The 12555-nt window shown below is 34.7% G+C and overlaps 3 protein-coding genes across 3 annotated transcripts; 1 reads left to right on the forward strand and 2 right to left on the reverse strand.

The window, feature by feature from the left end:
* Nucleotides 1-434: 434 nt before the first annotated feature.
* Nucleotides 435-2670, reverse strand: LOC111907393 (protein FATTY ACID EXPORT 4, chloroplastic). The gene is made up of 4 exons (XM_023903168.3): nucleotides 2300-2670; nucleotides 2128-2192; nucleotides 826-913; nucleotides 435-743 (listed from the first exon to the last, which is right to left on the reverse strand). The coding sequence occupies exons 1-4, from the start codon at nucleotides 2613-2615 to the stop codon at nucleotides 634-636; spliced, it is 579 nt and encodes a 192-aa protein (XP_023758936.1). The 5' UTR covers nucleotides 2616-2670; the 3' UTR covers nucleotides 435-633.
* A 3721-nt stretch (nucleotides 2671-6391) lies between these two features.
* LOC111907334 (uncharacterized) lies at nucleotides 6392-8762 on the forward strand. Its single transcript, XM_052770013.1, has 5 exons — nucleotides 6392-6880; nucleotides 7381-7593; nucleotides 7730-7867; nucleotides 7945-8160; nucleotides 8466-8762. The coding sequence occupies exons 2-5, from the start codon at nucleotides 7393-7395 to the stop codon at nucleotides 8604-8606; spliced, it is 696 nt and encodes a 231-aa protein (XP_052625973.1). The 5' UTR covers nucleotides 6392-6880; nucleotides 7381-7392; the 3' UTR covers nucleotides 8607-8762.
* A 1102-nt stretch (nucleotides 8763-9864) lies between these two features.
* On the reverse strand, nucleotides 9865-11772 carry LOC111907391 (probable aquaporin NIP5-1). Its single transcript, XM_023903167.3, has 4 exons — nucleotides 11071-11772; nucleotides 10560-10979; nucleotides 10417-10478; nucleotides 9865-10342 (listed from the first exon to the last, which is right to left on the reverse strand). The coding sequence occupies exons 1-4, from the start codon at nucleotides 11290-11292 to the stop codon at nucleotides 10147-10149; spliced, it is 900 nt and encodes a 299-aa protein (XP_023758935.1). The 5' UTR covers nucleotides 11293-11772; the 3' UTR covers nucleotides 9865-10146.
* Nucleotides 11773-12555: the final 783 nt, after the last annotated feature.

Consider the following 12555-nt stretch of genomic DNA (forward strand, 5'->3'; position numbering starts at 1 on the left):
CATCATACACTAACTTCCAAAAAAAATTAAGAATAAACGACGCACTATACAGGAAACTTTAGAATTCACGTGTATTTTCTCTGTTATCTTGGACCCTCGATCATTCATTTCACGTACACTTTTCAGTTTTCTTGGCTTCTTGTTATGTTATTCGTTATTTAATTTACTTATTGATAATACCAAAAAATCTGTATATTTGACTTGGTAGCGTTGATAAAAGACAACACATATATATTTTTGAGATAAATTATCGTGCACTTACTTTTAATGGTACAATTCGCAATACAGTACTTAATTCTTTATGTAAAGTGGGTAGAGCCATTTAGCATTCGATTTACTAATGGACGCAATTGTTGGTTATAATATTGTGATATGAGGTTTTATTTAAATACGGGTTATGTTCCAAGATTTTTTAATGATTATCACATAGAGAGTTATTTTAATTCATTAATTCCACAAGGATAAAATAATGATTTACAATTATTCAGACAGTTCACTCATTCCAAGAAAAGGAAACATGTTCATACAAAACTTCCTCTCACATACATCGATACAACACTTGATGAAAAAAAAAACCCTAAAACATGTTTTATTGTGTCCACAAAGTGGAAATTAAAGGGTATAGATGTTACATTAGATCCTATCTTGAAGGTAAGCTGAGAAGGTGACTGCCATTATAGAGACTGATAGGCCTAAAAGAAGTCCCGCAGGAATTGCTTTCCGTGTGGCTGCAAGACGAATTCCTGAAGCAATAAATTTTAAAAGTTTATGGCATTGAAGTAAATTTTTTGGTGAAATTAATAATGTTGAAAAAATATTGGATACCAAATATAGAAGCAAAAAGAAGAGAAGCTCCAAATGCAAGTGCATCGCCAATCTCCTTTGTCTCAGATGATTGCATAAGATAGTAAGCCTGCAATGTGTGTTTCATTAGATGGAATGGAATGGAATCACCAAGGAATGGAATGGAATAAGTCATTACGTTCAATGGTCATGTTTGGTTGGCGTGTGTGTGTGTAAGAATTTTTAGAATGAATTTTCATAGAAATTTTTATATAAATAAAATTAATTAGGAGCCTGTCTACCCTCAGATGGAGGTAAGATTGTAACACCCCATATAAATACATAATGCATAGCTTTCACTTTAATTATAATTAAGGAACTTTTTTTTTTCAAAAAGTGAAAAATTAAACATAATAGAAAGTTCATTAGAGCCCATATAAGATTATATATAATAAAAAATATATTATCTATCTACTTTTAGATGATAAAATTGTAGTTTAATCAAAAGCATGAAATTATAAGGAAAGATTTCTCTTTAAAAATTACACAAATAACAAAGGATTATATATCCAAGGGATATGAAATGAATATTTAACAAATTGGAAGCTATGTTGATTCTAAACAAACACTACTTAGTAGCTTTTTTCAACAGAGCTTTGGGGCCTTAACATTTGCAATTGCATACAGCATACCTATGAAACCGAGTTGTTGGCTAATGTAAACTAATCTAGAATAAGGCTAGATTTTGATAGAAGTATTAAACTGATTTCAATAGTAAGTTTTAGTTACAAACTTTTATATTATAAACTGTCTTTGAAGTGCAAACTAACTAGGTCATCACATTAGTCTTAAGTCTTAACTCTTAAGCACTAATCTATTTCCAACCCAAGATTCAAGATCAACATATGTCCATCATTCCACGAATGTATTGTTTCCCTATCATGCCTTTCTTAATAAGAATGCTAATACCATGTTGTTTTTTCATATTTTAAATATTACAACAATCTTTTTTTTTTTTTGTATTTCCAAGTTTTGGACCACGGATTGTCATCTATCATATTGGTAGTGGCTCCTAAACTTTTGCATTTGGATTGTCTGAGCATCTTTTCATGTTGACAGGATATGAGGGGTACTTTTCCCATGATGTAATGGCATCTTTCTTTTCATATCATTGAACAAGTACAATTGCACGTCTGAGAGTAAATTGGGTAGCTAATTCAGATTGTTAGCTATCACGAAAGGAGTTATGAACTGGAGTTATGCTTCTTTATTCTAATACCTAAATACGATTTTTATTCCAGTAACGCAAACAGAGGTAAAAAGGATTAACAGTGTAGCACTTACAACAGACATAAGAGTTGCCCCCGTAAGTCCGCCAAAAAGCGACCCTTTGCTTCCTGATTTGGTGTCTGGTTGCAAAATGCGAAGTCACGCCAGAAAAAGGCACAAATCAAGATGGGGGTTTTCTAACTATTTACGCAGTTAGGGTAAATGGGTAGCAATTTAAATAACTTACAGGCAAACAGACCACCGCCGAGGAGAAGAATAGCGTAACCTGCAGAAGCTGCAGGGGCAAAATCTTGAACAAGTTGAGCCTTGCAGAGATGGCGAGTGTATGATCTTTGACTTGAAGGGCACGATGATAACCTCCTCAGCCTCTGTCGGACCTTGCAGCTTCCAATGAAAATTGATTCAATTCCGACTGCGGCGGAAACTGTAGAAGAAGTAATTGGACTCCTCCGCACATGGTTCACCTTGTTGCACTGAGAATCGAAATGATTAGAGGCGAATCCCTGTAACTGGTGACTGTAAACCACCGGCAACGTTCCCATCTTTCTCGTTCTTCTTTGCCGGTTAGACAGTGATAGCCGATAGATTAGCTTACTACGGGAGAATTGCAAAATGGTCCTCCAAATGTTTTCAAAATTAAAGATTAGTCCCCGGCTCGCTTCAAGTTTTAGAGTGGTCCACAAACTTTTGTGGAAGTCATAGGCAACCCTCAAAGTCTGTTGAATTAATTATTATTATTCATGGAGAAAGAACATTCTTCCAACAACCATCATTTGGTTCATATTGTTTCTGTCAAAAAGTATGATGCGGGATTGACATAATGTACAATGTATGTAACAAACTCTCATTAAATAGGTAGAAAAAATAATGTCAGTACTAACGAGTTCAATCGACATTAGAATTAAGACTTTCATCTCTTGATTATATATAACTTATGTGACTGTACCATCTTGAAATTAATTATGTTACACTCAACGCAAGATTTAACATAGGGATAATGACTTGATATGGTAAGATACTTTCTGAAATGTACACATTTAGTTCTTATTCTTTTTTTCTTGTAAAATAAACCCTTATACTCTAATAATATGTACACATTAGATCATTTTCACCGGATTCTACAGGTTTTGCTGACGTGGATGGTTTATTTTACAAAAAAAAAAAGAATAAGGATTAAATGTGTACATTTCAAAAAGTATCTTACCCTATCAAGTCATTTTCCCTTTTTTTTATTTTGTTGAAATGAAATACCTAGGTGGCATCCACATATCTACAACGAGATTTTTTCAACTTTTATTCATCATGAAAAAGAGGGAGAACCCCGATCTCCGGCGACTCCTTTGTGTGTTCCTACACATCACTGGTAGCAAGGAGGAATGATGGCAAAAACAGGAAGGTCGAAGAGGGAGACAGGAGGAAGTAGAGACGGTAGTTGGCGGCGAGGAGCTGCTCTGGTAGCCCCCTCGTCGATTCTTTCTTCTTTTTCTGGCAACATATCTCAAAGATAGAGGCAAAGAGAGACAGATTGGAGAAACACAACAGGTAAAGGGTGTTTGGCTGTTGTTGTTCGACCGGAAGGAAGAGAGACGAGAAAGAGAAGGGTCGTCGCCCTTTTCTTGTTGCTCGAGGATCACCCACCTCCGGTGACTAAGCTAATTAATTGCTATTTAGTGTCACTTGTGCTTCCACATCAGCAAAATCTCTATAATTTGGTGAAAAAGACCTAATGTGTACATATTAATAAAGTATAAGGGTTTATTTTACAAAAAAAGAATAAGGACTAAATGTGTACAATTCAAAAAGTATCTTACCCTATCAAGTCATTTTCCCTAAAAGAAATTCGTATATGACCGGCATACCGGATATAGCCGCCGGTCACAAGGATTGCATTGTTACAAAAAATAAAGTATAAGGGTTTATTTTACAAGAAAAAAAGAATAAGAACTAAATGTGTACATTTCAAAAAATATCTTACGCTATCAAGTCATTTTCCCTTTAACATATGAAATAGAGGTGATTAATCATGCCCAATGTTAATGGTGTACCACATAAAACCCCGAAAAAGATAGAGTCGAGTCTTAGCCAAATTATCTTGTTAGAATATATATATATATATATATATATATATATATATATATATATATATATATATATATATATATATATATATATATATATATATATATCACTACTAGAAAACATGGTGTTTTCCTACGGAAAATTTCCGTAGCTAATTAGCTACGGAATTGCTACGGATCAGCTACATAATGGGACGCCCTAGTTTGGTAACGGAATAGCTACGGAATAGCTTCAGAATAGCTACGGAAGCAGGTCCGTAGCTATTCCGTAGCTAATTAGCTACGCAATAGCTACAGAATAGCTACAGATGCGAATCCGTAGCTATTCCGTAGCTAATTAGCTACGGAATAGCTACATATGCAAATCCGTAGCTATTCCGTAGCTATTTAGCTACGAAATGGCTACGGAATACCTACGGATACTAATTACCTACAGATTAGCTACGAATTTTTCTTATTTTCATTTTTTCGGGTACCAAACGTTGTTTTTTTCGCTTCGTTGTTTTCACACCTCTACTATACATGATTATCTTTATTTTCACCAACATGTAGCTATTAATATCGTTCACAAAGTTATGTCCCCTTCGGGATCAAGTACTCGTTTCACATTTTAACATTGTAATGCATATACTTTTTCATCAACTTGTGATGAATTATGTTTTTATATGTATATTTATACACATGAATGAGTTATGGTATATGTGTACGTGTATATGTGTATGTATACGTGTTTGTGAGATGTATGTGAACGTATTCATACGCATTATAGTGTTAAACCATTAAACGAACAATGGATCATGTATGTGCTCGCGACTTTATCAATGATATTAATAGCTATAAGTTGGTGAAAATATAGATAATCGTATATAATAGAGGTGTGAAAAAAACGGAGCGAAAAAAATGACGTTTGGTGCCCGAAAAAATCGAAAATAAGAAAAATCCGTAGCTAATTAGTAGCTAATTAGCTACGGACTAGCTACGGAATTCTAACGGAAAGCATACTCCGTAGCTATTCCGTAGGTAATTACCTACGGAATAGCTACGGAATATGCTTTCCGTTAGAATTCCGTAGCTAATCCGTAGCTAATTAGCTACGGATTGGCTACGGATTTTTCTTATTTTCGATTTTTCGGGCACCAAACGTCATTTTTTTCGTTCCGTTTTTTTCACACCTCTACTATACATGGCTATCTATATTTTCATCAACTTGTAGCTATTAATATCGTTCATAAAGTCGTGTGCCCCTTCGGGATCAAGTACTCGTTTCATTGTTTAACATTGTAATGTTTATACATTTCACCAACTTGTGATGGATTATGTTTGTATATGTATATTTATATACATGAATGAGTTGTGGTATATGTGTACATGTATATGTGTATGTATATGTGTTTGTGAGATGTATGTGTATGTATTTATAAACATTATAGTGTTAAACCATTAAACGAACAATCGATCATGTATGTGCACGCGACTTTATCAATGATATTAATAGCTATAAGTTGGTGAAAATATAGATAATCGTATATAATAGAGGTGTGAAAAAAACGGAGCGAAAAAAACGACGTTTGGCGCCTGAAAAAATAAAAATAAGAAAAATCTGTAGCTAATCCGTAGGTAATTAGCTACGGACTAGCTACGGATTTTTCTTATTTTTATTTTTTCGGGCAACAAACGTCGTTTTTTTCGCTCCGTTTTTTCACACCTCTATTATATACGAATATCTATATTTTCACCAACTTATAGCTATTAATATCATTCATAAAGCCATGTGCACATACGAGATCCATTACTTGTTTTTTGGTTTAACACTATAATCCATTGCTCATTGTTTAACGTTGTAATCCTTACATATACATATACACACATACATATACATAAGAGCACACATACATACTTATACAAATATACATATTTACCATAATTATCATATTTTTTTCATTATTTAATTTATACATTAAACGTATATTATTTTAATTGTTTATTTGTGTGTTAACCACATTTTTAATTTTTTTGAATATTACTATTATTGAAAAAAAAATAATGAAAAAATAATAATAATAGTGAAAAAAAAGTTTTAAGACTTGAATGTTGAAAAAAAAATAATAATAACAATAATAATAATAATAATAATAAGCACACATACATACGATCATAAAAAAAAGTTTGAAGACTTGATTAATAATAATAATAATAATAATATCGAAAAAAGAAAGTGTATAAAATTATTAGGAGACAAGCTCAGCAAGGATGTGGCATGCCCGGTTGGATGGTAATTGTGTTGGTTAGTTATGCAGGTGACTCGAGTTCGATTCTTACCCCACCTTTTTTTTTTCTTTTTTTTCCAGAAACAAATTAAAATCAATTGGAGACTAAACATTTAAGGAAGTGGCATACCCGGCTGGTTGGTAAGACTATTGGCTTAATACTTGTGAGACTGGAGTTCGAATCCTGCTGCAACAAATTTTTTTTTTTTATTTGCTGGCCGGTGTCTCTAATTTATATTCCGCTTTTCTCCCCTTTTCTGTCTTCCCCCTTCTCGCAGCTTACAAGAACAAAAAAAAAAAAACACGCTACAGCATCGCAGCTCTCTCTCCCTCTCTCTCTCTGGTCGACGCACTCTTCCCCCTGGTGGCGGCGCCCCTTCCTCCTCCTGCACTTTCCGACGTCGACGGCACTGACACAGCCGGTGCTTCTTCCTGCTGCATTTTCCCGTCACCGAGCCAAAGGTAAACACTAGTTTTTTTTTTCTTTTTTGTTTCTTTTTAAAAATTACTTTGTTTTAGGTGTAATTTTGTTGAATGTGAGCTAGTAAGGTTGATTTTTTTTGTTGAATATGAGGTTTTAGGTTGATTTTTTTTGTTGAATGTGATGTTTTAGGTTGATTTTGGTGTTTAAGATTTGGTAAAGTTACTTCCTCCTGCACTTTGTTGAATGTGTGGTTATAGATTTGTTAAATATGAAATATAGGTTGAATTTGAGGTTTTAGATTTGTTAAATATGATATATATGTTATATAAAAAATGTTAAGTTAATTTGTTAAATTTGTTAAAAATGTTAGTTAAATGTTTATATATGGAATTTTAGTTAATTTAAAATGCATATTATGATATTGATCATTTGTTGAAATGTTATGTATCGTTAGTCATACATATTAGATTAAATGGGATGTTACACTATTATATTGAAATGTTATAATTCTAATTAACATTTTTAAATGGAAATGTAGTTTTAGATCAAAATGTTGTCTAATAGAGAATGGATGTACACGAAGAGACTTGATAGTCGTCGTTTGTTTAATCCGTGTATTCATCTCTTTTGGGGATCAAAAAATCCACAGCGCGTGTATTCATCTCTTTTTAGGGAGAATTTAGATCATCCGTGGGCCCGGTTCAGTGATATTCCAAATGAGGCTCTTCTACAGATGTTTTCGCGTTTCGGGGTAATATATTAAATACTTGTTATTGTATCTTATACTCATTTGTGTTTAGTTTGTATTTTTAAATTTACTTTTTATCTTTTACAGACAATGTACAGGTGGCATTCACCACATTAATTGTACGTTGACTTTTATGTAGGAAAAATTGATGGGTAAACCACCCACACAATATGATGTTTTCGTGAAGACGCATGGCACTGCCGAGTCAAAGAAAAAATATTTTGAGGGAAATCATGAAAATATTGAATATTGCTCGCAGACGGCCAAAGAAGCACTAGTAATTTATCTTTATCATTTATGTATATTGATTGTCTCATTTTTGTATATGACAATCATGTTTTTTGTAATTTGTAGGAGGGGTATCTGCATGGGTTGGTCAACAAATTTGGTGAAGATCCTTCAAATCGTAAGGATGATGTAGATGTATGGGAGGAAACCCAACTTAGAAGAAAAGGAAAGAAGAAGGGTGCTATCTATGGGATAGGAGCATCGGATATACATTTTTTGGTTTTAGGGACTCCATCTTCCCAATCCACCCAGTCCACCCAGTCGACTAGCACGCAACAAGAGGTATGTTGATAATACTAATTAAATTGATAATAAACAAAAATATGTTGCTATTATGGTTAAAAGTTAGGTAGTTTGGTGAGAATATTGATTAAATTGATAATAAACAAAAGTATGTTGCTATTATGGTTAAATGTTATGTAGTTTGTTGATAATATTGATTAAATTGATAAAAATAAATATATGTTGCTATTATGGTTCAAAAGTTAAGTGTATTGCTATAATTATAAACTAAAATGCATTGTTACAATAAACTAAAATAAATTGCTATTATTGTTTAAGTATTGAATTGTGTCACCATTTTTTAGGTTGATAGGTTGCGTGCGCAAGTTTCTGTCATGGAACAACAACAACAAATGAAAGAACAAATGGAGATGGTTATGAGGATGATAAATATATCTGGAAATCAACCCCGTGGTCCCCCCGATAATCCACCCGAGGACAATTGATAAGTATGGAACAATTGAATTTGTAAACACTTGTATGGTTTGCTTGTTTTGTTATGCCTAATTTGTATGGTACTTGAGACATTTGTATGGTATTTAAGACAATGGAATTGAATGTGTCAAAGTTGGTATTAGGGATATTTTTTGGTGTATTTTGGACAAATAGAATTGATATGGTATTTGACAAAAAATGGAAATTTTTAAATTTTTAAAATTTAATTTTTTTGATAAAATGAAATTAGCTACGGACTAGCTACGGAAATCCGTCGCTAAATAGGTCCGTAGGTATTCCGTAGGAAGAAAGTCAATTTTAGTCAAACTTGAGTTCTGTCGTTAATCCGTAGGAAATCTGTAGCTAAACAGTTCCGTAGCTATTCCGTAGGAAATACTTGCGTGGGTAATCCGTAGGAAATCCGTAGCCATGCTATTTCGTAGGAACATACACCCGTTGGCAATCCGTAGGTATTCCGTAGCAATTACCGGCCGTAGTTATTCCGTAGGTATTATACCTACGGAAATATCCGTAGCTATTCAGTAGCTAGTCCGTAGCAATTCCGTAGGTAAAAATTTCCCACGGACATTTATGCTACAGGGCATTTTCCATAGCAAATCCGTAGGTATCGCCTTATACCTACCGAATAGCTACGGATTGTGCCGTAGCTATTGCCCTAGTTTTCTAGTAGTGTATATATATATATATATATATATATATATATATATATATATATATATATATATATATATATATATATATATATATATATATGTCAAATCACATTACCAGAATGTATGCTTTGTATCATAAATATAATATTACTAGCACACTTCATTTATCCACACCTTCCATCAACTTATTAGGTCAAATCTCATCTTACTCCCATCTACTAATTTTTGGATGCTTGTGATATGTGCATATCATTACACCCACATAAACTCAACCCACATGTCACAGCATGTGTTTTCCTTGGTTACCTGACTAACCAAAGGTTAAAGAGGGAGTACATGATTACTATCCAAAAGAACCCTTATAAATAGTACAAAATCAAGGACTCCCCATATCTTAAACATGGTATCGGAGTCGAGTGTTAGTACTGTCATGTGTCGGCGCAACATGTCTCTCTCTCTCTCTCTCTCTCTCTCTCTCTCTATATATATATATATATATATATATATATATATATATATATATATATATATATATATATATATATATATATGTTACAACAAGGACTGTTTTGAAAGTAATTATGGACTCCACAAATATCAAACATATACTTCAACAGTCATTAATTAAACAAAGATCTCACATATCACAACTTTGAAAATACATACATGATTACTCGTCTAAGCAAGCTAGCAAACCATATAAGATATACGTAATATTTGGCACCACACACTCACATCCCCCAAGAGTAAGAGTAAGGTACCCTTTCAAGTTTCAAGGCAATTGGACACGGGTTACAAGGGACATGCAATTACACCCCTGTTTATTAGTACTTGTATATGTATATACCCTTCGTGCCAATACCCGAGCAGACAGCATCTAGCGACGAAAGCTTCGGACCTCACGTGGCTGCTCTCCCTCGACACCTCGAAGTTTAACCAATGTGTAGACTGCAGCTCCGGCAAGGGCTCCAAGGGTCGGTGCCAATAGGTATACCCATATCACTGTGTAGTTCCCTGCGGCAACTGCTGGACCTAACGTACGCACTGGGTTCATTGAAGCACCACTCGAAGGCCTAACAATAAGATTAACTATGATTTCTTCAAGAAACTTTAACAATATAATATAGTTTTCAAAGTATAGACTTACCCAGCAACAAGAATGTTGAGCATAACAGTAGCTCCAACTGCAATACCCGCCAATTCTCCCACCTGAATATTCACATCTATCTATCAATGAAAAAACTGTAAATTAAAGAAAAAGATAAGCGTAAATGGTGTGCTAATACGTACAGCACGAGTATCAGTAGCAACAGCAGTGACGACAAAGAGGAGATTGAAGGTTATGAGGAATTCAAGGGCAAAAGCTTGGCCGGTGCTGACAGAAGGGACGGTGACACCACCGGACATATAGGGATGGAAGATGCCTTTGAGAGCAAAAGAAGCACATATGGAGGCTGATACTTGTGCTAAGATGTAAGCAGGGACCTGTGCCCATGGAAAATGGCGTAGTGCTGCAAATGCGATGGTCAGAGATGGGTTTAAATGGGCTCCGGAGATATGACCGGTGGAAAGTATTATTATCATCACGGCTAGCCCTGCACATGCTGCATTTCCGATCAATGACTCCGATCCTGAGTATTTCTCGTTCACTATTGGTCCTGCTGTTGCTGCGAATATTAAGATAAACGTTCCCACGAATTCTGCTCCCAACTGTAAATCCCATCACCCCAATAAAATATTAACGTACTCTTTAGTAATTGGAAAAGCAGGATGATATATAACTGTAAAGATTGAAGAGTACCTTTCGGGTGAGAGAGATGTCGGGAGCAGGGAAATCGGTGAAACAGGAGTGAGGTGCACCGAGTGATGGAGCATCAACAGGCAGACACTTGCAACGGGGCATTGACTTGCGGTCACTATACGACAGAGAGTCGATTCGCAGGGACGTAAACAGCGGACCTCCGGGCGTTCCAGGCGTCGCCGGTGCTGATACGGGCGGCGTTTGCCCATACCCACCTTCCATTTCAAATATCGATCCCTCGGCTCGGCCCTCTTTCCTTCGGCTTATATAATATGATATAAATACAGTTTTTTTTTTTTTTTTTTCTTTTTGTCTTTTTCTTTGAGTAGGATGTAGGTTCAGTGGCAAGTACCTTACATAATTTGTCGATTTTTATAAAGGTGTCGCTATACAATCATTTGAATACGAGCCAGAACGAATCACGATCCTCTCTTTTTTTAAAAAAATAAAGAAAAAAAATCAGAAGTTACATACTTGGGAGATTTTTATAAATGTTGAGCTAAGGAGAAGGAAGTTTGAAGATAGCCAGGCTAATGAAGCTGTGAACTAGATGAAAGAAAGATTGAGTGGCGAAACTATAATCATACAATGTGTTATCTTTGATATCTATTTGAGGAATTGAAACGAGTGAAGGAAATTGGGAAGAAACGAATTGAAAAGCTATTATGAAGGAACTAGCTAAGAGGCGAGCGAATCAGGCAGAAGATGAGGGGCTATATATATAGCAAGAATGGTGTAAATGTAGTTTTAAAAGGTGAAACCTGCAACACTCTGGTGGAGTCGGAAAGGAAAGGGGGAGTGTGGAGTTTTGGAGTGTACGTGGGTCATGTCTACAAAGGGAAAGGGGAGGAGAACAAGAAGGTCAACTCTTGGGCAATCATCAATCATAATCGACTTCAACTTTTAAGAAGCCATGCTCACGTCACAGCCGGTTACCTTGAACTATCTCACAGAAGTCACAGCTCGTACGAGTTATTAATAAGATTAAATTAAGGGAAAGTGATTTTTGAGGGTAATTAATTTTTGTATTTGTATTCATTTGGTATTTTTTTTTTGTATTTAATATATTATCGAATTTGTTGTTTGCGTTCATCATAACCTTTTTGACCGACTTTTGACATGTGATAGCCGATCAAAAGATTATAGTGAACACAAACAACAAGTTCGATGGTATATTGAGTACAAAAAAAGAAAGGAACCAAATGAGAACGAACTCAACAGTTGGTTACCCTCCTGAGTCATTTTACCCGAAAAGTTAAATGAAATTAAAGTTGTAAAATTATTAGAGACTGAAGAGCGTTTCAAAGGGGTAACATTGTTAAAACATGGTCTATGTTATGCTTACTGTGGTTAGCTGTCAACACCTCTCTGCAAAAGGATATGACTGTGTATGAGAGGTATATTTATCAGCATAAACGTTTACCTCAAGATATATTATGGTGATGTGTCTACAAAAGCAGCATGATATTATACATATTGATGTTG

Source organism: Lactuca sativa, chromosome 3, assembly GCF_002870075.4.
Source record: "Lactuca sativa cultivar Salinas chromosome 3, Lsat_Salinas_v11, whole genome shotgun sequence".
NCBI lineage: Eukaryota > Viridiplantae > Streptophyta > Magnoliopsida > Asterales > Asteraceae > Lactuca > Lactuca sativa.

Excerpts from the sequence above, each read along its gene's own strand:
- LOC111907393 (XM_023903168.3), bottom strand. The coding sequence starts at position 2,615 with ATGGGAACGTTGCCGGTGGTTTACAGTCACCAGTTACAGGGATTCGCC. Across the intron at positions 2,193-2,299 it reads CGGCGGTGGTCTGTTTGCCT|ACACCAAATCAGGAAGCAAA; the intron begins GTAAGTTATTTA and ends TTTTGCAACCAG. Across the intron at positions 744-825 it reads TCTTTTTGCTTCTATATTTG|GAATTCGTCTTGCAGCCACA; the intron begins GTATCCAATATT and ends TTATTGCTTCAG.
- LOC111907391 (XM_023903167.3), bottom strand. The coding sequence starts at position 11,292 with ATGGAAGGTGGGTATGGGCAAACGCCGCCCGTATCAGCACCGGCGACG. Across the intron at positions 10,980-11,070 it reads ACATCTCTCTCACCCGAAAG|TTGGGAGCAGAATTCGTGGG; the intron begins GTACTCTTCAAT and ends TGGGATTTACAG. Across the intron at positions 10,343-10,416 it reads CTCAACATTCTTGTTGCTGG|GCCTTCGAGTGGTGCTTCAA; the intron begins GTAAGTCTATAC and ends TCTTATTGTTAG.
- LOC111907334 (XM_052770013.1), top strand. The coding sequence starts at position 7,393 with ATGTTGTCTAATAGAGAATGGATGTACACGAAGAGACTTGATAGTCGT. Across the intron at positions 7,594-7,729 it reads AGATGTTTTCGCGTTTCGGG|GAAAAATTGATGGGTAAACC; the intron begins GTAATATATTAA and ends ACTTTTATGTAG. Across the intron at positions 8,161-8,465 it reads CGACTAGCACGCAACAAGAG|GTTGATAGGTTGCGTGCGCA; the intron begins GTATGTTGATAA and ends ACCATTTTTTAG.